Here is a 23,670-nt window from a genome sequence, read left to right on the forward strand (position 1 = left end):
TTTAGCTTTACGAGTAACGCAATGTTAAGTTATTTAGATTTTTAGAAAGATTTATTTCGATTTTATTTCGACAGTACCTACAATTTGAAATCAATCCTTGTCTTTTAACGGAAGTAATCGGGGGCCGCGGACAATCAAAAGCAAAAAGAAAGCGCTGCACGTCCTTTGTCTGTGGTCTTAGCCTCGCTCTCGCTTGCTCGCTCGCTCGTCAAGTGAGCGACGAAACGAAGTCGCCCCGCGCCCGCCATATTGAATAAATTCTCGGCGATGCGTGAGTGACTCAGCGACGAAAATTCATTTTATTTTATTGTTCGTGAATTGTCTAGGTTTTCTTTTCTGTTAGGTTATTAAAATATTTGTGAAGAGTGGAGGTGTTTTGTGATTTAAGTGACTAGAGTCGCTAATTTCGTTGTGGTAAGACTAAAACATTATTGTGCGTTGTGGTGGTTTAACTTCTGGAACAAAGCGACATTTTGAAGTGACGTGTAATGTTGTGCATTTCAGATAGTGGTTCGTCCAACTGAGCTTACATGATTGGATTACCGCGTAGCGATAGAGATAGAGATCGAATAACGGTGAAAATTCGTAACATGAAGAGGAGTTCGTCAAGAGACAGTATGCCGCGATCGAAAAGAACACGCAGTAGCATAGGCCGGTATGACGACAGCTCGGATGAGCGCGTCACCCCTGAACGGGTCCGTCGTCGGGTGCGCTCGCCAAGCCCCCGCGGCCGCTATGTGTCGCCGCATCGCGACGATTATGTTCGTTCTCGCGACATCAGAGAAGATTCAGTGCGTCCTTATTACAAGGTACTTTGTGTGAGTGCATTGCACGTCAAAGCGTCTGACGATATCGTCAAAGATACTTTGTACCGAGAATACAAGAAATTTGGTGACTTCAGTATTAAGATTTCCCATGAACTCGACGAGAGAGTGGCGTATGTTTGCTTCAGGAGTGCCGAAGATGCAAGAGACGCCAAACATGCCAAGCCCCGTATTATTTTGTACGATAAAGTTGCTATTGTTGACCCGGTATATGAGCCTGTTCGAGCAGAATATAGAAGCCGACCAAGAAGCATTACACCACCTGATTATGATCGTCCTTACTCTTATGCGTGGTCTCCAGTGCCTGAGAGGCGTAGACCTCCTCCTGATGATAGAGCATATGGTATTCCACCGACAGTTCCTCCTCATCATAGAGATTTTCGTCCACCGATGCATGAGTATCCCATGGCTGGGCCTCACGGTCCTCCGATGCACCACAGACCTCCCATGCATCACCCTCCTCATCCTCATTACATGCCACGCCCATACATGCCTCGACCTCATCATCCACCATTCGAGAAAATTGAAAACAAAAAAGACAAATTTCCCAATTATTTACATCATGTCCAGCCAGAAGATGACCCACTGGCAACAAGAACTCTTTTTGCTGGTAACTTAGAGATAAACATATCAGATGAGGAGCTGCGCCGTATCTTTGGCCGCTATGGGATTGTGGAAGATATTGACATAAAACGCCCCCCTCCAGGCACTGGCAATGCATTTGCTTTTGTTCGCTATCAAACTTTAGACATGGCTCATCGGGCTAAAGTAGAACTTTCTGGGCAATACATTGGAAAATTCCAATGTAAGATAGGCTATGGAAAAGCTACACCCACCACCCGAGTTTGGGTTGGCGGCTTGGGTCCATGGACCTCTGTGGCACAACTAGAGAGAGAATTTGATAGATTTGGAGCTATTAAAAAGATTGAATATGCTAAAGGTGAACCACATGCATACATTTTGTATGATTCTATTGATGCTGCTCAGGCTGCAGTCAAAGAGATGAGAGGTTTTCCCCTTGGTGGACCTGAAAGGCGTCTTCGTATTGATTTCGCTGACGTTGGCACTGGGGGTCCATACAGACCCAAACCTTATGCACCACCTGTTGGTGAAGATGGAAGGCCTGTAGAAGGATATGAAGGTTATGAGGCTTGGGACGAAAGTTATGGCTATGGCACACCAGGATATAGAGGAAGGGGTGGTCATCGTGGTAGAGGACGTGGAATGTACAGAGGCGTATATCACGGCTCGGGTGATTATCGCGAAGACGAGTGGAGACGTGCTCCTACTGATCCAGAATACGAAGGACGTGCTCGGCGATCTGGATCACGCGAACCTGGTGTTGATCGTTCACGCTCACGATCTCCACGTAGGCGTTCCCCAGACAGCGATTCTGACGGATCACCACGCCGCAGTGGCGGTATGCTCGCGTCTGCTAGAACCTTGCCGGAAGTAGTGCGCAAAGCAACGACAATCTGGAACGGTGCGCTAATCCTTAAAAACTCCCTGTTCCCCACAAAGTTCCATTTGACAGATGGAGATTCTGAGATTATTGACAGTTTAATGAAAGATGAAGATGGCAAGAATCAGCTGAGAATAACTCAAAGATTGCGCTTGGATCAACCAAAATTAGATGACGTTCAGAAGCGCATCGCCACATCCAGTTCTCATGCTATCTTCTTGGGTGTAGCGGGCTCAACAGCTTCCATAACAAATGAGGATGCCAGTATTCAGACTAGACCTATGAGGAATTTGGTGTCCTACTTAAAACAGAAAGAAGCTGCTGGTGTCATTTCACTCCTGAACAAAGAGACAGAAGCCACTGGTGTGTTGTACTCCTTCCCACCTTGTGAATTTTCAACAGAGCTTCTAAAGAGAACATGTCACAACCTTACCGAGGAGAGCTTGAAGGAGGACCATCTGGTCATAGTGGTGGTGCGGGGTGGTTCTGCATAGCTTCCGATTTCCGATGTACACTTGGGTACATCACTAGTTTAAGTTCTTTATAAAAGTACTCTGTCTGAAAATAATTTGTCATGTATAAATGTGATGTGTAGTGATGTGAGGTGGTTGTACACTTTATGTGAAGGTTCCACTTTTACATGTGCAAGTGATGTGTTAGCTCACACATGTAGTGACAGCAATCATTGTTATTGCAAATATGTAGACATAGTTTTTGCTAGTATTACAGCAACTTTTTTTTGAACATTTTAAAGTGTATATTTATTATGATAAAAGTTATAGTGTAAACTTATTCAGTGTATGGTTAGGTGATGTGTAGTGTAAGTGTGTGAACTTGCAAAATAGATTATTTCATCTGATGATGTAGTTTTTTTAAACCTTGTGAGTTGTGTTGAATCTCTTAGTGCAGTTGTTGTTACAACAGTGACTAGTTTGTGATGTTGTTATGTGCCTCAGTGATCTGTTATCACTTGAGTGAAAGTTCCAAGTTTTAGTCACTGCTCAAAATGATGTGTAAATGCTTCAAATCTAATTCATAAAGTGAAGCCCTGTGATAGTGTTCTTGTGGTCATTAAATGACATTAAAACTGATACAGAAACAGTGTAGGTAAACATAGTGATAAGCCTTCACAGGCCTAATTAAAAAGTATTCTGATAAACTAGTGAATTAAATAGTGAAATGGAACTAGGTAAGCAACAAAATGATCACCATTTGGTAAGTGATTTGTGGGTGCACTCATTTAAGTGACAGTCCCTTGCTTCTGAAGCTTTTATCCCAGCTCAATGTTGAATCCTAATTTTTATCCTTAGAAATAGACTGCCGTAAATACCGAAGTATGACAAACGTGGTATTTTGTCGACTATGGACGCAAGTTATTATCGACGGATTGTTACTAATAACCAGCTAATACCCAATTTTGTCCTAATAGACTGGTTTGGTAATTTTAGAATTGTATAAACTAATGGCCGCCGATTATAGGGAATCATTTTTGAGTGAGAGTTACTATAAGGGCGAAAAAGAGGTGAGTATATCCGAGGAAAGAAAGCAGCGATATACATAGCTATACCTTTTCCAATTTCTGTCTTTCAAGCTTGTCACGATGTGGACCATCAAAGCATCTTTGCACCAACACAAATGAAGAGTGTTTGTAGTATTCTTTTACTTATTAATTATTTATTTAGCTGCATTCGTGGTACTACCTTGGCGACATTACTATATACAAAAGTGAGTATAAATAATTGGTAAGTAATATATACAAAACTCGAGGGAACACCGCAAATCACATTCTTAGTAGTCATGCACTCATATTAATATATCAAACTTGTTCATCACTTGAAAAGTATCATTATTCACATAGCAACATTAAATTTTTATCAGTTTTTAGGTTAAACAAACTAAGATTTTTGTTTTAAAAGGAAAATGTAAAATTAAAGGCAACAATTGTAGACAATATACCTACATAACTTTAGATAAATTAAGTAACATCGACATCTATTTGTAACCTTATTAGACCTTCGTTTTAAACTAAATACACAGTAGCTAGTAAGTAATTACAGACTGGTCTGCAGATCAAGTCAATTAAGTTTTTGGTTGTAAAATTATATCCAGCATAAAGTCTAGTCTTATTTCTATCTCAACTAATTTCGGTTAGAAAAGAAATTTACACCTAATCTTGTCTAGCATTGTCTAAGGAACAGTAAAATTTATTGGCAACTTTTCTGTTAATTAAATGCAATGATGCTACTTAAATGATTAGTAGGTACCTAGATATTCTAATACATTCTTGCAGGTTGAATTGGTTAGTTATGAACATTAGTACCGTATGCCTAACTAACATTTAGGTGTGCACTCTTTATTTATAGGTACAAGAAGACAATTCAACGGCAAGCCAAGAAAACCCAAGTGATATAGTTACTGTGATACTTCATATTTTTTTTACAAATAAACATTAATTTATGGATAAATTGTGTTTTTATTTACTCCATCACCTTACACAATAAGTAGTAGTTTAGTCCAGATTTGAAGACATTAGTTCAAATGATTCTCTATCAACTAAGTAGGCAGGTAGTAGGTAGCCTGTTTCGAATTTTCAACAACTGAAGATCATAAATTTTAACGCAAGAAGTAGCTAGCTTCATAGTGCCAGTTATATGTTATTTAGCTTTTGTAAGATTTAGGTACTAACTATCGTTTTTATTAAGGCACATGAAGAGACCATCTCAATTCAATGCATAATGCCAGTGTTAAGATCATAACTGTAGCATAGACAAATGTTATGAATAGAAACTCAATCAATATAAAGTTATAGTTTATGAGCAATTTATCTGTCGCGTGAGTTTTGCTGTAAATAAATTACAAGGATGGAAGAAAAGCCTGATCAAGCTGAAGAAAAGAACAAAAATGGTGAGACATCAGATACAAATGAAATAGATTATTCATGAAAGTGGAAAGTATTAGGTTATCTTACCACTTCATTTCTCGATAGTTCCAGCGCTGCCAACATGGCTTCGTACACCCAAGTTTATCAGCAGAAAGTCCATTATAAATCTCCACAAAGCTCTTCAAAGCCGGCACAGTGATACCGATTACAATGAGTACATGACGGCCATGAAACGTGCTCAAAATCGACACTCCCTGATGACAGATGTACCTCCAGAGATACTGTCTCCTCGAGCCCGATACAGGAAACGAGAGTCTCAGAAACAAGCTTCGTAAGTTTATGTTCAGAATCAGCACTGTAACGAATTGTAGGCATATTCAGATGTTAGAACTAAAAACACTGAATGAATAGGTCCAGTCTAATACTGCCGTCGTAAATCTAAACACAGTAACTTCGAAATATGCGTTTTGAGAAAAACGCGGTTGAAGTTTAATGGTTAATTTTTGCTCTCATGAAGATACTAATTATTGTATATCATTTCATGCAACTTTTAATGTTAGTATATAGTTAAATCTTTGATTCTGTATATATATATATCTAGTATATTATTATTGTATAAATAATAAAATTAGATAATGTGTTTTAAGCTAGGGTAATAATATAATATATTTTTTCTTTTTTAAGTTACAACACGGTAACTCAACGGTTACTGTGTTGTAACCAAGTTTTACCTATTACTGTGTTGTAACTTTGTAAAGATATTAACATTAGGGGAATTACGACACAGTAAGTATGTACATACTGTGTTATAACTATGTTTCTTAGAAATACGTATAAAATCAGTGATACAGTAAATGAGATACTGTGATTTATTCAAGTATTTGTTGTTTATCTTTGAACAATATTTTATACGCAATCACAGTAACTGAAGAAGCCGTGTTATAATCAAGCAAAAAAAAAAAAAGTAAATCTATTCACGTTAAAAAACACAGTTAGTAGTGAGATACTGTTTTTTAATTTAAAATAACACAGATACTGTATTTTTTATTAAAAAAAAAGTTTTTTTTGTAAAAATACTGTGTTTTTATTTAATGTATTTCGGTAACTATCCATCGTACAAACAAACCGAAAACTTTCTCAAATAGCCCGCGGTCTCCTGATTCCAAAGAACTAAACAAACTATGTAAACACAGTAACTGTTACTGTGTTTACATTTACGACGGCAGAATAGGTATCCGCGCATTGTAGCCTGAACCCTTACCTTACTGAAAATTTCCTCACAAAAAACCCAAGTAGGCCTAGCATTGAAACCACAGCAACAGTCGCAGCGTGCACTACTGCTAAGAACGGCAAGAGAATTTTGATGATGATTATTTACATGATTAGAGGTAGGCATTCAATTTGAAAGGCGTTTTCTGAAGTGGTTATTCTTATATTTTTACAATGATATTATCAAACTAAATGCAAAAAAACAGGCAAAGGTAGCTAGACCATTCTGCCACATGTTAGATAGGTATTAGTAGTTTTTTATGATGTAGTCTCAGCTTATTTATACTTCTACTACCAGGCTTGAGGGAAAGGAGGTTCATCGTTCAGCTCAAGAAGCCTCTCGTATCGGCATTATAGCTTCGATGGTTCCAGACGAGATTATCTACAAGCACCACTCTTCTGTAAGAAGTTATGAGACTGCACTCATGTTTATTGATATTAGCGGTAAATATTTTGTTAAATATATCCACTTAGTATAGGTAGGTACTAATAGGCCTTTTTAGTGTTACCTGTGGTTTGGAGTTCGAATCCTAAACTGTACAAACTTGAAAAAGTTTTTCTTAAATAAAATTTTCATACCATCCAATTATTATCATTTGCTTGCACAGGTTGTGTGGGTTCAATTCCCACTCTGAGCAAATATTTTCTATAAGTTACAATTTATTATTAATCTAACTAATAATGATCTGCATCCGTATTAGTAATAGTAATACATAAAAAAATCTTTTTAAAATGCCCCTATTTTACGTTAGGTTTCACGGCCTTATGCGAAAAATACACGCACTCCAGCGATTGTGGACCATCCAGACTGACTCAAGTACTAAACTCATATATTGGGGCTATGGTACAAGAAATATTGACTCATAACGGCGACGTCTTGAAGTTTTCCGGAGACGCTTTCTTGTCTATGTGGAAAAAAACACTAAAGTTGACTATGCAGGACGTTGTGCACAATGCTATTGACTGTGGTCTTATTATACAGAAAAATTATGGCAATTTTAACACTGATGTTGGGATAACACTCAAAGGCAAGTTCTTCTCTTTCAGTAGGTAGGTAGTTACCCATAATCTATGTATTTATTCATGCCTGTAGATAGGTGAACGACTTGCTCAGGGGTTTAGTAGGTACTAAAGTTGTAGTGCGGTAGGGATAAGTTACCGAAATCCCCGCGCGCCCCCTTTAAGTTGAACTTGACAAAAATAACTCTCACCTTCGAGGAAAAAGTCGCTTTAGTTGGTCTCTTTAAGACAATTTAAAGCACTAGAGCCTAGGAACGGATAACATGACTACGCCACTGATTCTGTCTCGTAAGTCAAAGTACTTAAGCTGCAAATCAGAATTAACTTTAGCACTCAATGCCTTTGGCACAGCTTAAATTTACTTAATTCTAAATTCTAAACCTACAGTAAAAGTAGCAATATCAGCCGGTCTCTCCCACTTCTCAATAATCGGTGGAGAGAACAGCAGTCAGTGTAACTACGTGATCGTGGGCCAGCCGGTGTGGGACGTGAAGATGGCCCAGTACATGACTGCGGCAGGCGATGTGCTGACCACAGCCAGTGCCTGGACGTATGTGAATGAGGCAGAGTACTGCACGCAGCCTTGTGGTGATGGACGTCATACTAAGGTGAGATATGGGGTATTTGGTTTAATTGTGTGAGTATTGATTAGAGCATATACCTACTTAGAACATATAAGAAGGTATACAACTGTTATGAAAGTAATAAGATAAAAAGATGAGTAAGCATGTACCTACATATGAGATAGAATGTTTAGAACTGTAAGATTGTAGGTTAACACTCACAATAGTTGAGAATAGTACAAATTTAATAAATTAGCACCTGTATGATAAAATATAGTGTGTAGGTACTACTAGGTACCTACCTACCTGCTTTAGTAAAAGCAAACTGATGTAACTTGTATGTGACATAAGTGTGACCACGACATTAGGAATTCAAAATTCCTTGTGTTTTTACACTAAGCGATTATGACACGCATCATAATATGCCCATGCCGTGGGTAGGTAGGTACCTATATACTTATACAAAGTAGGCATTTTAGAACTGAGTTAGTACCTACATATTTATACCGATAGGTTTTGGGCGTTGGCGCTTCTTGGAAGAGAGTGGAGAAATTGGAAGGCACTAGTGAAACAAGAGGTATTGCTCCTAAGCTTCTTATTCTTATTCATCATGATTTCTTGATAACACGTATTTGTATTAAAAAAAATACCGCGCTAATACCGACAAAGGTTGGGTGTGGGTTGGATTCTCACACGGAATATTTTTTTTCGTGATTCAGAAATTAATTCGTTATTAGGTAGTTATTTATAGTGTAACACGTGCATTTACAGAATCCATGATACCAAGATCTGCGAAGAGCTCGGAAGCGAATGTTCACAGTGAATCACAATATCGAGAATATTCTCGTAAGAATCTTATCAAAATTAACTTCTTAACTCTTTAAAAATCAAAGCTCATTTTAAAACTATCTAAGTATGTCTAGTTCGTCCAGCGGTCGTAGCAGCACTGCAAAGTACCTGGTGGTGGTCAGACCTTCGTCTCTTCATGCTGACACCAGTTCTTCGTGCGGTAGACAATGATGAGCCCATGGACTATCTGACTGAGGTCCGTCGAGTCATTGTTGTGTTCCTAAATATCATCACGAAGACAGTCACTCCCGATGTCCTGATTAACATCGTTGATAAGGCTTACAAGTGTGTTTCGAGGTTGGTACCTAGTAGAAATCAGTGGATATTTTTAATGGTTGGAAAATATGTATTTAGATACTTATAGTATATATATAATTATAGCGGTTGCCGCGGTAGTAGTGAATGGTACGTAAAATTCCTAAATAGTATGTAGGTACGTACCCTGCTGCAAGGTGAAGTTCTTTATAATACCATAATGATAATGGTGACCGCATAATGCGACGACATTTTAGTTATTCTTATAAATAAGTACTAGGAGTTTCGTGATAAATCCAAGGTTTTCACAGTAGATATACCTACTAGTAAAAATTCATTGGTTATGTGGTAGATATAGACACCACCTTTATGCTTTTCAGTGTGGCTTCAGAATCCAACGGACTTGTAAACAAAGTGTCTATGTTCGACAAAGACATGATGTTCCTAGTAGTGTTTGGTCTGAGAGGACTCAAGCATGAAAATGAAGCACAAAACGCAGTGCTCTGTGCTTTCGAGCTGCTTGAGAAACTAAACGATGAAAATATTCTAAGCGTGTCTATCGGAGTCACTTCTGGTTAGTGACAATAAATAACATCCTTTAGCTTTGCATTTGATGCAGCGTGTTGGTTTCCGATTCTTATAGCGAATATTCCAACTTTGTATCATGAATCTTACAATAGTTGTATCTTATGTCTATAAATAAAGGATGAGGGAGTTATTTTGCCCTTCCTATGGCCGTTATATTGATTTAATATCGCCTTTTAGGCAATTTGCGATCAAAACACATAACTTACATTGAAAGTTGTTCAATAGGAACGACTTATTGCGGCGTTGTGGGCCATGTCTTACGGCGAGAATATACTGTCATTGGTCCTGCAGTAAACAAAGTAAGTAATCAAAATACCTAGATAGATCTCTCGAACTGTATGAAAAAGAGACCTTATGGTGGTCCTTATGAAATAGAACACGTAGTCAACAACATAGTATTTGTTTCGATATTTTCTTATGAACAGGCTGCAAGGTTGATGATGGAATATTGTAGCATGGTTACGTGTGATAAAGAAACCTTTTTGAGGAGCAAACTGAACCAAGAATACTTTAGACAACTCCCGCCAAGACCTTTGAAGGGTATTGATAATGCGGGACCAATTTATCAGTTCAGTAAAACTGGGTAAGTTAAAACTTCGTAAACCTCTTATATTGAAGTTCTTACTCAACCTATGCAACCTAACTTAGTATTACCTAAGTGTTGGTTTCGACACTAACGGATAGAGTAACTGCTAGATAAAGTATCAGTTAAAATATTAAAAGCAATGTTCCTCTAGATATACTATAGTCTTAGGCCTCAAAGGAGTGCCTAGGCTTTGCGATTAATCTAGGTTTTATTTAATACCTAATGTTTTGTATCAAGAGACCATCATCGTATCGTATACTACTTTTGTTAGATGGCCTGAACGCGGTCCCGGTTGGCGACATCCAGCACTTGGTCGCAACGAAGAGCTGAAGAAGTTCAAGTTGATCATGCAGAACGCGATAGAACAGCACTCTCGATCTTTCACCAGATACCGAGATCACAAATATGCTGTTGTCTATAGTGTTAGTTGTCTAATTTTGTTTCAGTCTCGGCCTCAACATTCTACTTGTAATAGGTACTAAGTAAAATGCTTACTAAATTGCTAGGACAAATACATATATCAGTAGGTATAAGACAAATAGGTAGGTATACTTTAGTAACCTGTAAGGGAACCTGTTGTACCTAGGCCGGTTTTTTAGAAATATATTTTTTATTGTGATTTGACGTGCAGCACACAAATTATATTTGCATATTTTGAAATGTCAATTATTTGGGTACTCACCAAAAAAATATCAGAAATGTATATTTAATACTTACATAATATTTTTAAATTTAAAAAAAAATGGGAAATGTGGCCAAGGTACAACATACCCTATGTACCTAGGCCAGTAGTACGTTGTACCTAGGCCACATTGAAATTTGGGGGTAATTTAAGCAAATTATCCAGTTTTGTTGACTAAAATCATTTTATTTGATTTATTACAGTACACAGTATTATTACAGTATACAGTATTCAACAAAACATTTTAAAAATTCTCAAATGATCAAAATTTAGAAATGATCAAAATTAAAATAATATTCATAGCTTTTTTTACGCTTTTCAAACAAAATATTTAAACAAAAACAACTAACTTTGGCCACCGTTTCGTTACATCACATCGCTGCGCCTGCCAAACTCCATATGTGTATTTTGAAGTTAAAAAAAATGAATATTGTGTCCCAAATAAAAAAAAAAGTTTTCTAAAATCTCACAAAAGACACATGTGGAACTTGGCAGGCGCAGAGACGATATCACATAATATAATATAGCAAATCAATATACCTATATAGCATAGCAAAGGAAAACAAAATATTGAAACAACTTGCTGACCCGCGCAACTTCCCTTGCGTCACATAAGAAAGATTATCTATACTGATATTATAAAGCTGAAGAGTTTGTTTGTTTGTTTGTTTGTTTGTTTGTTTGTTTGAACGCGCTAATCTCAGAAACGACTGATCTGATTTGAAAAATTCTTTCAGTGTTAGATAGTCCATTTATCGAGGAAGGTTATAGGCTATATATCATCACGCTACTACCAATAGGAGCAGAGTACCAGTGGAAAATGTTACAAAAACGGGGAAAATTTTTAACGCTTATGTAACGCAAGCGAAGTTGCGCGGGTCAGCTAGTGGGTCATAATTTTCCCCTTTTTTGTAACATTTTTTACTGTTACTCTGCTCCTATTGGTCATAGCGTGATGATATATAGCCTATAGCCTTCCTCGATAAATGGGCTATCTAAAACTGAAAGAATTTTTCAAATCGGACCAGTAGTTCCTGAGATTAGCGCGTTCAAACAAACAAACAAACTCTTCAGCTTTTTAATAGTATAGATTAATATCTATAGATTATCCTTACCTATATATAAATTATTATTTCTCTCTTAAATTTTAATCAGTCATTTGGACTAGCTATTATAAAAACACTATCAATAATGTAGATATATTATTCAGCCTTAAGCATTTAGTAGAAATCCCAGTACTTCTGTATCTCTGGAACATAATAAATTTCTCTGTTCTTGTTAACTTTTTGCGGGGTTTTAATCTCCTCTTTTTCAGGCCATTTCCAGTTTTTTAGTGATTTTTGCATCGATTTCTGAAATAATAAACATATTTAATTAGGAATATTATTACGTAAATGTGAAATAATTTAATAAAACATTCTCCTGGCCAAAGTATAACATCCAGGTTGTACCTTGGCCACTGGCCAAGGTACAACTGATCGACAGTGACCGAGGTACAACACTACTCCAACTTCACTAAAACGGTGATTTTATATAGTTTAGAGGTTAAGTATCTCGTAAGTTTTTTATTGTGTTGAGACTTGTAAAATCAAAGAACCGATAGCATATAACAGTTAAGTGACTATTAGAAAACTTTTAAAACTATTAGACTTCAAAATATATTAGAAATACTTACTTTTTCACACAAAAAAGTTTTAGCGTCGATAACACCAAACACCGGCTTAATGGCGGTATGCGACTAACTCCACATTGAATAGTCTGTAGTGACGTATCGAATACTATAAACAGTAGAATTTAGTATCGCGCGAATATTTGAAAACGAGCCCAGTGGCCTAGGTACACATAGTGCCAAGGTACAACAGGTTCCCCTACTTTATATTCTGCTCTTTTCCTACCTTTTACAGATTAATGGGTTATCAAAAGTTTTTGAATAAGTTACTACATTTTAATGAGAATTAACTTAACACTTTTTTTGATATATGTAGGTAGCACACTAGGTAGTAGTAGGTAGGTAGGAAGCACACTTATAAGAAGTTACTTTTACAGGGATGTAAATCTGTAGGTACGACGCGAATGCTTGATGAAAGTTTGTTGCTAGTTCCGGATTACATACGCCAAGAAAGGATCGTCTTAAAAGAAAAAGATATGGTTAGTAACGACCAAAATAAGATTTTCTTTAAGAACATAATTTTGATACAGATATTCTCACTTTATTAAATTTAGCTTTTGTGTCTAGAAAAACTGAGACAAATGTAATGTTTTTATTTTAGGAGCCGTATTATTTTGTACGACTAATCATGGCTCAACGATTGAAAAAAGCGAAAGCAGTTCCAGAAGGGAACCATACTATTCGTAAAAACGTTGAGAGAATGATCAGAAATAGGTAAGCAGTCCCTTAATGCTTAAGCATTGATTATTTTAAATTTTGATATTTAATACGTAAGGTTCTAACCACTGCTGATCACAAAACAAGAAAACAGATTTATCTAATACCTATCCTACATACTTAAAGAGGTTTAAGTCTTTATTTATCAAAATGTAAAACCCTGAGTGGGCAGATCACAATAGGTCATTTTGGTTACATTTTGGGATCTCTTATGAACCTACCTACTTTCTCTTTATTTCAGCCTCAACACAATACCGACGACTCCACTACAGTTGCATGCCTTGAACATCATTTTCGACTGCCGATTCCCATTGCCCGAACATTTTGAATTTACCGGCGACATTTTGTCGGAGCTCTCCGTAAAAAATATCATAAAGGACATTTGTTTAAAGGTAGATTGCCACTTGTTACGACCCCTCACCCTGGCAACTTATTTTGCTTCGTGATATCTAGTTATTTATACTGTTTCACTCGATATTAACCCAATGTAGGTAGGTACAGTAGATTTGCGCTTTCTCAAATATTTTTTAAGATATTCATTACGGGCTTTTTCTGCTTAGACCTATCAACAATGCGTTAGTAAGTTGGTTTCTACTAATATTATAAGGCTGAAGAGTTTGTTTGTTTGAACGCGCTTATCTCAGTAACTACTGGTCCTATTTGAAAAATTATTTCTGTTTATCGAGGAAGGCTATAGGCTATATATCATCACGCTACGACCAATAGGAGCAGAGTACCAGTAAAAAAATGTTACTAAAACGGGGAAAACTTTGACCCATTCTCTCTTATGTGACGCAAGCGAAGTTGAGCGAGTCAGCTTGTAGGTACCTACTTAATTAATATATTTTTTGGTACAGCACTTCGATTCCCTATGGGTGATCGGAGTAGATGAGGCTCAATACATTGATGATGAGTCCTGGCGGTTGTTGCTCGTGATCTTAGCCAGCAAGACCATCTTTGTTATCATGGCTATCAGTAATGTGAGCGGCGTATCGCGTAAGAAACATTTTATTTTGCGTGCGGTTACAAGAGATTACCATATTAACTGCTAGAGATTATGCCTACACGAAGGAAAAAATGGGAATGGTACTTTCAATTTTAACGAAAACGCGGAATAGTATAGCTAACAGGGGATAAAAGAACTTGGAATATAGGTACCTACAGCCTTTAGTATAAAAGACAAAGAGTAAATACGTAGGTAAGTAGTACAATAAAAAGCTCGATCGAGCGTGAGATCCTCGGGATACCAATCATAGCAGGTGTGATCGTCTCGTCCGAACTGTTTGCGAGGAGAACTTAGCCCGTTTCTCTTCCTCTTTTTTTTCAGGGGTAGCGAAGACGTGTATAAAGAATTACATGGTGGTCAATATTGCACTGAAGGGGATCGATCGCTCTTTCCATGCAGCATTAACATGTCAACTACTTGATGTTCAAGCTATACCTACGGATTTGGAGAAGTAAGATTTAAAATATAACTGCCAGTTCTTCTTCTACATGAAGTAGGTAAATTAAATCAATGAGTAAGCATTCATATAAATATGAAGTAGTGATAGACGGTTGTAGAAGAAAAAGGAAAAACCTTGGAACTTATACATGCTATAAAGTCATGGGAAGGTAAGACAAGATCATTCGTTGTAGGGTAATCGAGAGTGCCAGCCAAGGTCTCCCCGGTTGGATCCAGAACTTCGTAATATCGCTAGTTCAGCAAGGAGCACTGACTATGGCTACGGTGTCTCGGACCGAGGCAGTCAAGACGGGTGCCGTGCTACCACACCCAACGTTGTTGGAGAGGATCAGCGATTATAATGAAGAACAGTTGAGGCGGCTTAGTTACCTGGTGAGACCAACAGCTGTCGTTGACTGCGTTGATAGTTTATCGGGTTTAGGTATATATTATACCTACCTGCTTACCGCGAATATTCACTCAAAAAAAATTGACTACAGGTAACGTAGCTTTCCGTCGATGAAAATCTGTTTATTTTTAGTTTATCTTGTTTTTTCAATTATCCGTTGGTATATAAATGCTAGGCCCAAGTTGTGTAGAGTAAGAGGGATGATTGCCGAGGCAAAAAGTAATGCATATTCTTTTCAAAATAAATTTTGCAACAATTTCTTAAAGACCATTATCATTTCAGAGTATCTATAGCTATATTAGCGCAAGTGTCATGAGCAGGCAAGATAGTGTTGCCGAGGTCCATGATCAGGAGAACGTACAAATGGCAGTCCTACCAGAGTCTTACACCTTTGAAAACATTAAAGTTGACATGACTATGGATGGTAAATAGTTAATACTGACTCATTATTAGTCATTATATTCATAGAACTTGAACACCTTTTCGTGTTCATGTGTTTAGCGTATTTTAATTGCAATCTTTCATTTCCTAAATTAATTTTTTATTCATTTCCGGAACTGTGTCTCGAATACCTGTAATATTTCATTGGGATTATCTATACTTTTATACTAATATTATAAACTGAAGAGTTTGTTTGTTTTTTTGTTTGAACGCGCTAATCTCTGGAACTACTGGTCCGATTTGAAAAAATCTTTCAGTGTTAGATAGTCCATTTATCGAGGAAGGCTATAGGCTATATATCATCACGCTACGACCAATAGGAGCAGAGTACCAGTAAAAAATGTTACAAAAACGGGAAAAAAAATTACCCATTGTCTCTTATGTGACGATCAAGCGAAGTTGCGCGGGTCAGCTAGTAGAAGATACAGGACAAACTGTAGTACCTATATCCGTTTAAATTTTCTGTACTTAAGGAACATAATAAATTATCTTACACAAATCTTACGATGTTTTGCAATGTTCTAGCTATCATTCTAAAAACGTACGACTCCCTGACTCCTTTCGAGAAGATGCTGATAAAATGTGGCTCAGTTCTCGGAGAAGTATTTTCCAGACGGATGCTGCTGCATCTACTACAAAGTAATTCACCAAGAAAAGTCGCTCAAGGTACGGATATTTAAAGACCATGTTGCAGAATAACTCTTTACAAAATAGTTCTTTAATAAAATTTGTTTTGTTGTCAGCGGTAGCCAAGTTATTCTCCATCCGAGTACTTGAGTGTGAAGGTGGGGACTTCACCCGAGATACATCATTGGTTCTTGTGCATCCATCTCCTGCGCTCACTGACCCCAAGCCCCCATACTGTGCCTGCTTAGGAACTAGACAACCACGTAAGTTAAACGCCTTGCAAATTACGATGAACTATAAAATTTCAATCCAAAATCCAATACATATATTTTGCTTTTTTAGCTAGCTGCCGTGATCTTCCAATGTATGCTTTTTGTGGTTATATGAAGTTTCGCCACTCTCAGTTCAGAACAACTACGTATGATCTACTGACGGAGAATCAGAAAGTAAGTACTACCAATTAGATTTTATAACGCACTATCACTACGAAACAATGTAGGTACTTTCTTTTACTCATAAAGTAATTGATTTAATATAAAATGTTTTTTGTGACAGCACGAATTGCACTCCCGTGCGTTATTGTACTTGGAGCGATACACAAGGAGATGTTCGAGCTGTGGAGGTGGCTGTTTTGCTAAATTGCTTGGATTAAGATGTGATAGCGTAAGTATATGAGCCAGTGTTTAGTACGATGAACTACATTCACATGAACACATACAAATTCTACTGGATATTTAGGTATATCGATTCAATTCGTGTAAAAACTGCGTTGCTTTATGGATTTCAAAACTTTTCCAGGGCCTCATAGATGAAAGTGAAGATGTGAAACGTACTCGCCGACAAATAAGTGCGTTAAGTGCCGAAGCGAAAATGGCTGGGGAAGATGACAATATTTCAGAGTTTTCTGTGAGTAAATCTACGCCAAGCATTTGTGCTACCCAGTTTCTTTCTCGAAGATGTTTCATAATACGTTTATTTTCTTTTCTTTCGTTCCAAGCTGCCTGAAGATTGGAGCACTCAGTTCTTAGAAACAGAAGGGACCCTGATAAGTCGTATGCTACTCCAAGGTGAGCTCCTACTTCTAAGCTTCCTTCTTAATTTGTAACCTATAACTTCTACAAGAATATTTATTTCTGCCTGAATTCATGACAGTACTTTAGCTGTAAAAGCGGTCTTAAATGCATTTACAGAAAGTCGTCCTCGGGAGTCCAATTTGGAGCACAAACGAGTTCGTTCATTCTCGTCTCTGGACCTGGAGAACTGCGAGTGTCTGTCGATTCTGCTGGCCGTGTATCCACAACTTATCGATCATTGTCAAGGAGCTGGTAAACATCAGTTATTAAAAACTCTAGTTTTAAGCCTTGAGGCAAGAGAAGTTTGTTAGGATCGTACCAAATTACGTTATTTGGTCTCTGCATACCCCTATGGAGAAATAGCGTGATGTTATGTAGGTATGTATATACATATATATGTATGTGTTATCCTCACTTAAACTGGTATAGTTTTGCTTTCGAGAATAGTTCACTGCAAGGAACAGTTTGTTGTATCTTTTTTTCTCTTTTCCCAGCTGATTACGAGAAACTATTTGAAGCGTATATGGAGTACGCTGACTTGTGTATCAATATAAATGTGAACATACCACAAGGTGTTCGACTTCTGTCCGATGTGGAGGTTTTTATTAAGGTATGCTTAAATATTACTATACTTTGTAACAAGCAAGTTTTTAGTCTACTATGGCTTTGTTAGTTCTGGTGGTACTTAACAGCGAATCCGACGGAACGGAACATTACATCTTTGGGCCTCCATTGGCTTTCATTCATCACTTGGGCGGCATAAACTTAAACATGACTTCACTTAACCTTAACTTTAGTAATACTAGTTCACACCCTCTGCAAAAGGTGTAACTATCAGAATTCTCCATTTTGTCTTGCAGAGTAAAAAATACTGTCCCATGGGTACCTGTACAAACAACTGGGTGTTAGACTTCCACTTAGCCTCAGTGTATTCTTTGCGCGGTGTATGCATGATCGAGACTGGAGATTTGGAAGAGGCTAGGAAACAGCTGTTCCAAGCTATGAAGTTGTACCGTGTGCCTTTTCCGACTTCCAAGTAATTATGCCTTTTATATTTCGGTAATTATGGTCTTTGTTCCGTTAGCTTGATGCTTGGTCAAGTCCAAAATATGTCAAGAAACATAAAAAAAAGATCTACAGCTTCAAACAGCGCAGCTTGCAAAAAAATAAAAATATTAATTTTACCTTATTTTTGTCCATATATGTCTTTCCTGCGCTTTATATTCGGGTGGTGTAGTCTGGATACAGAATAAACTTCAACTGCATTCGGGAAATGTTCATTGATTCCTCACAAAGATTCTGTTTACATTACAATCTTCCCATATGTATTTTGTAGGTACCTTCTTCTTCTGCACCGAAGGGACTTCTACACAGTACAAATATATGTTCATTGTAACTGTAACTGTTTCAGACACTGGAGGAAAGTATACAACATGGGCGAGTCAATACGACAACTGATGGCTTTGTACGTAGTCCCTAACTTGTACATAGCGACTGAAAGCGGCGTCATTGGACATTTCTATGAAGACATCGCCAAGACTTTAAATATATTGTACACGTTGTTTATAGTGAGTTCAGACTATTTTATGAACTTCTTAACTTTATACTTTCGTTTTAAAGGCTCAAATATTAAATGCTTACGTTCTTCCTACGCTTACGTCGGTCGAGTGTACGATGAACACGATGTTCTATTATAAAACTCTGTACGGCGACGCTGACGTACGCGCCAGATTTTTCTATGTAATCACACCCGACGTTGCGCGCGACAGATTCAGCATAGCACGAATGGCAGCCTAAGGTTGTAATATAAAACAAAAGCCGATATTTTCTACAGGAATGCAAAGAATACGCAAACGCGACGCTAGCTGCCAAGTGGTCTTTGAACTACGCGCTGCGTACTAACTCCAACTTGCGAGTGCTGTGCATCAGCTACGCCAACATGATTGACGTCTACAAACATAAGCAAAAAGTAAGGACGTTAAACATTCAACTCGTGGACTTCCCTAGGAAGTCTTGTATCCCATGGGACTATATCCGTCCCATTGACTATGAAATTCGACCGTTGGCTAGTTGGTTACAATTATGTATTCTTGATTACTATGGTTTCATGGGTCACACGACTAATTATTATTAGACGTGGGAGCACAATCTGCGACATCTTGTGCTACGAGTGACATTGGGACCACCTACAACAACAATAACACTACAACTGTGTGCTGGTTTATCTTCATTGTTATCATGCGGGATCCTCTAAAGATCCTCTTAGGATTACTCTAATCTTTAAGATCCCCAAAATCTACCATGATAACGCATTGTTAATGGATTCTACGTTTCATGCAGTTTTCAACGTGTCTGAAGTTAGAGAAGCGAGCGATGGATAGTTGTCGCCGCAAGCGAGGCCAGCTGGACGTGACCGAAGTGGAAGCTGTCTGCTATTTGTACACCAACATATTCTTGTTTTAGTTAGTACACTGCTACTTTAACGTATCCTATACGAACAACCATAGCATTGAGCAGAACATTTTACGATATAGGTACAGCATCAAGCGCATGTGAAAATCTGGTGGTTTGTTAATTAATAGAAGCAGTTTTTGTTTTGAAATCTATTCCAATGTACTTTAAGTAAGCAAACACACGAGCTTATTCTTAGGTATATATCTGCCTACGTTATTAGGAAAATCATCTACATATTCTATCTATTTTTATTTAAGCGTGGAATGGGGTAAGAAGATCGAAAGCCTCGAATTCGGCCTGTCCGTGGTCCACATGCTGTCCAGTATTCATAACTCCGACATGCGCCAACTGCTTATCTTGTGGATGCTAAAGCTGTTGCTCTGCGATCTCAAGATACATGACATGGTGGCCATTATGAGGGAGTTTCTCTACATGACGGATACTTATGATTTGTGCTGTAACGTATTTAAACTTTTTGTACTTATTCGTTTCCATTCTCAGTTATTACTAGACTATTCGTAGGGACTACTGATTCGACTAGTTCTGGTAGATATAAAATGACATAAGCAGTTTTACCCCATAGTTTCAGACTCATAAAATGTATTCAAATGGTTTTTCGTCTTTTTCTTAAATTTCCTAAACGTTTACTCCTGAAGACAGAAGCACGCACGGTCTTTAAATATCCTTCTTCAACCTTAACCTTGTCTCCTACATATCAGCCTTTTCCTAAAATAAATCTTTACTATTATAGCTGAAGCCTGGTATTATTACTATGCAGTCATGATACTCCTCGACACCGGCTACTGCATTGAATCTCTAAGCTCATGTGAAAAGTTTTACATCAAGAAAGGAGATTCTGTTCTTAAGAACAAGACTCCAGAGGCCGCTTGGAATTACTTCGTTGCTATGTGGCTTGCGTAAGACAATATAGATTATTGTATTTAGGTACTTCATAGTTTACTATTCAGCGGACAAAACCCCAAAAGGATTCGATCGAAAGCATATTGATGAAGACAGAGTTCTTTAAAGTCTGCCACTATTAATCAGTGTCTCTGCTACAAAAGAGTTCAATATTTGTGGTTTCAGGAGAACATTTAATTTTACGAAGGTTCCGCGGTTGGCGCGGCATAATATCTTAATTGTTTTGTTTCAGCACAATAAGAATAGGTGCGTGGGAGAGAGCCATATTATGGGAAGAGAAAATAAAACAACGTCTATCGAATAAGTTTGAAAGAAACGAGTTCAATACTAACATGTTGATTATATTGATTGAAGGCATTCTCATAACGTTGGTGAAAGAGGTATTTTTTTATTCACCTTTACTTTTGGGGTTCAAGTTATTTGTAATTAAAGCAGTTATGGTCGAATGCTCGAAGGACTTTAAATTTTAAGTTCGGTGCTCTATTCCATCGCTAGGCATTGAATTTGCTGGTATAATCAATGCCAATAATATTATCTTGGTGTTTTTTTAACACTCAACCAACATTTGTCTACTTTCATAGATGGATAATAGGAACATAAAGAAAATAATGCTATTAGAGAAAGCAATAAAGTCTATGTTTCAAGAGATGAGTAAAGCGTGCGAACACACTCCGCTACTCCGACCAAGGTAACGAATAAGCAACTTTATAATAATCTACTGCCTTCATCATTGACTCAAATTGACGGGGAAGTCCCGACTATAGAGACACTTGTACGGTTGTAGTGCACCAACTACCTCTGTACGTGGAAGGTTGGCCAAACATTTGTAATGTTGGATAAAAATGCAGAGGGTGCATAAGATGACGCGTGTAATCAGAAAAATACGTACCTACTAGGTACCTGCCTAACTGCGTTCGATCAAGTAAATGTAGTAGTATTAATTACAATCTTGTTAACATTAAGCCGAAACGTTAGTATAATAGTTGAATGTATTCCCGTGAACTTAAGTGTAATTTAAGCTGGCCTAGAGTTTATTAAAATGTCATGGATATTTATTTTGATTGGAGTTTTTGTTTCCTACTCGTAAAGTGATAATTGGTCTTAAGACCATGGCGATTATACTTAGATTAAAAACCTCATAACAGCTCCGATACAAACTAGCAAAATGTACATGAACACGAAATACATTATTTTGTCACGTTTATGATATAACAGTAAAGGTCAGTCGAAGGTATCTCTATTTCACGGCTCCTTCTTAACTGGCGGTAATGAAATAATTAGCCTTAACAAGGTGTGTAAGGGCAATTAGCTTTAAATATGATGAATGTCGATGACGAGGCTACCTGTACCACTATAGATTACGATTCATGAGATCCTATATGTGATCTTCAAGTTGGGCAGACTAAAGGGCATAGGTAGTTTAAAGCAAGTAAATTTTAATTAAATCAGTACAAAAATGTTCATTACATTAGGGAGAAATAAAAAAGAATTGGTAAGTAAGAGAAAGAATCTGGTAAATTCTAGCTATTACTTTTCAGGTACTACCTCATGCTTGCCTACTACAGTTATATTAGAGGGAAGAAGCATCGTGCCTTTAATAATTTGAATAAGGCTCGAGATTCCGCGAAACAGTATTCCCATAACGTTGTACTGATTTGGAGTGAACATACACGTCATGTTAGTACCCACCATATACCATTAGCACTCAGGACGATTGAAATTATTTAATTAACCCTCCCAAAAGTAAGAGAAGGAAGTTTTCATTAACAAACTTCTCCGAAACGATACCTGGCGCAGTTTTCTACAGTTTTATTCCGTTACAGGATAATTGCCTTAACAATATTTTAACTCTATATTAAACTACAATCAGTCGTTGCAAACAACTACGCTATTTGGTCCGAAACAGATGAGAATCTGCAGATTTTTTTGGTGAAATTCGCCGTGACTCACAAAAACCGGGTCAACGTAACTGGCTCATCATTCGTTCGGTAGATTACGCTAAATTAAATTGGTCTAATTTTTCAATTTGGACTAAATTATGGTAAGGTCATGATGCTGAGTTCATCGTTTTGTTTGGGAATATGCTGCTATCAAGCACAAATTTTATTATTATCTTGTTGAGCTATCAAAAGAGGAACGTTTGGCGCTTAATTTTTCTTTTCATCTCACATCAGTCGACCTCAAAAGTTACACTACCACATCGGACGACAGTTATATGCAGGGTCATAAATCAGAACCAAGTAAAAAGTATCTGATCTACTTAAATCTCATCCGGGACGCTTTACGACCGCTTCCAAGTTTAGAAACAGGAAGCGATTATCTTTGGGACGAAAATTTAAGTTTTAAAAGGGTCATTATTTTTTATAGGTTCTGGATGTTTTATTAGATTCATAAACTTTTCTGGAGGGTTCACGTTGACATAAATACTTAGTTCTTTCTTTCGTTGGTAACTTAATATTTTTTTTATACTATTTTCAACATAGAAAACAGAAGACGCATGTATGTTTTCTGTGGTTTAAAGAAATGCCACTAAGTAGGTACTTATATCTTTTTACAGCATTGGAGAGGCACTCTGAATCCAAAATACCTTGACTACTGGACCGAACACGTTGAACCAGACAGCCTGTTAGACTACAGAGATTTCGACCAGGAAAAGGGGAAGATTATACCCTTCACTTTACCTATTCCTAGAGACTTAGAGAAATAATAAAGCTTGGTGTAAATCTTTACTTAAAAGGCGAGCAGAGAGCAACTTATGTTGTTCTTTTTATTTTGCTTGAGATGATAGGGTCAATCACTTCGGAAGAACCAGTGGGCACTTTTTTCGCACATAACGGGATCTTAAAAATTCGGTCATAGGACTTGCTTTTTGTTTAATTTTTTGTTGTTAAGTTAAAGTTCATTGTTTTAAGTGCGCGATTCAACTACTTGATGAT

General features: G+C 37.4%; 2 protein-coding genes across 2 annotated transcripts; both read left to right on the forward strand.

Moving 5' to 3' along the window:
* Positions 1-188: 188 nt before the first annotated feature.
* Positions 189-3,145, forward strand: nito (RNA-binding protein spenito). Its single transcript, XM_076125567.1, has 2 exons — positions 189-414; positions 505-3,145. The coding sequence occupies exon 2, from the start codon at positions 531-533 to the stop codon at positions 2,778-2,780; it is 2,250 nt and encodes a 749-aa protein (XP_075981682.1). The 5' UTR covers positions 189-414; positions 505-530; the 3' UTR covers positions 2,781-3,145.
* Positions 3,146-5,141: 1,996 nt separating this feature from the next.
* On the forward strand, positions 5,142-23,457 carry LOC142980192 (adenylate cyclase type 10-like). The gene is made up of 36 exons (XM_076125527.1): positions 5,142-5,190; positions 5,273-5,498; positions 6,735-6,880; positions 7,189-7,464; positions 7,844-8,064; positions 8,533-8,596; positions 8,943-9,165; positions 9,504-9,697; positions 9,937-10,010; positions 10,137-10,294; positions 10,569-10,719; positions 13,026-13,127; positions 13,250-13,362; positions 13,607-13,757; positions 14,223-14,361; positions 14,693-14,822; positions 15,004-15,186; positions 15,503-15,642; positions 16,185-16,325; positions 16,403-16,549; positions 16,629-16,732; positions 16,842-16,949; positions 17,085-17,192; positions 17,284-17,353; positions 17,477-17,611; positions 17,854-17,969; positions 18,220-18,395; positions 18,771-18,927; positions 19,194-19,328; positions 19,700-19,821; positions 20,071-20,270; positions 20,565-20,730; positions 20,967-21,114; positions 21,316-21,422; positions 22,273-22,411; positions 23,292-23,457. Exons 1-36 carry the CDS (start codon positions 5,148-5,150, stop codon positions 23,439-23,441), a joined length of 5,163 nt encoding a protein of 1,720 aa, XP_075981642.1. The 5' UTR covers positions 5,142-5,147; the 3' UTR covers positions 23,442-23,457.
* The last annotated feature ends 213 nt before the right edge of the window (positions 23,458-23,670 follow it).

This window comes from Anticarsia gemmatalis, chromosome 17 (genome assembly GCF_050436995.1).
Source record: "Anticarsia gemmatalis isolate Benzon Research Colony breed Stoneville strain chromosome 17, ilAntGemm2 primary, whole genome shotgun sequence".
Taxonomy (NCBI): domain Eukaryota; kingdom Metazoa; phylum Arthropoda; class Insecta; order Lepidoptera; family Erebidae; genus Anticarsia; species Anticarsia gemmatalis.

Bases quoted from the DNA above. Each gene is read 5' to 3' on its own strand.
- nito (XM_076125567.1), top strand. From the start codon at position 531: ATGATTGGATTACCGCGTAGCGATAGAGATAGAGATCGAATAACGGTG.
- LOC142980192 (XM_076125527.1), top strand. From the start codon at position 5,148: ATGGAAGAAAAGCCTGATCAAGCTGAAGAAAAGAACAAAAATG. The intron at 10,011-10,136 runs GTAAGTAATCAA...TCTTATGAACAG, and splicing joins TTGGTCCTGCAGTAAACAAA to GCTGCAAGGTTGATGATGGA. The intron at 16,326-16,402 runs GTACGGATATTT...TTTTGTTGTCAG, and splicing joins ACCAAGAAAAGTCGCTCAAG to CGGTAGCCAAGTTATTCTCC.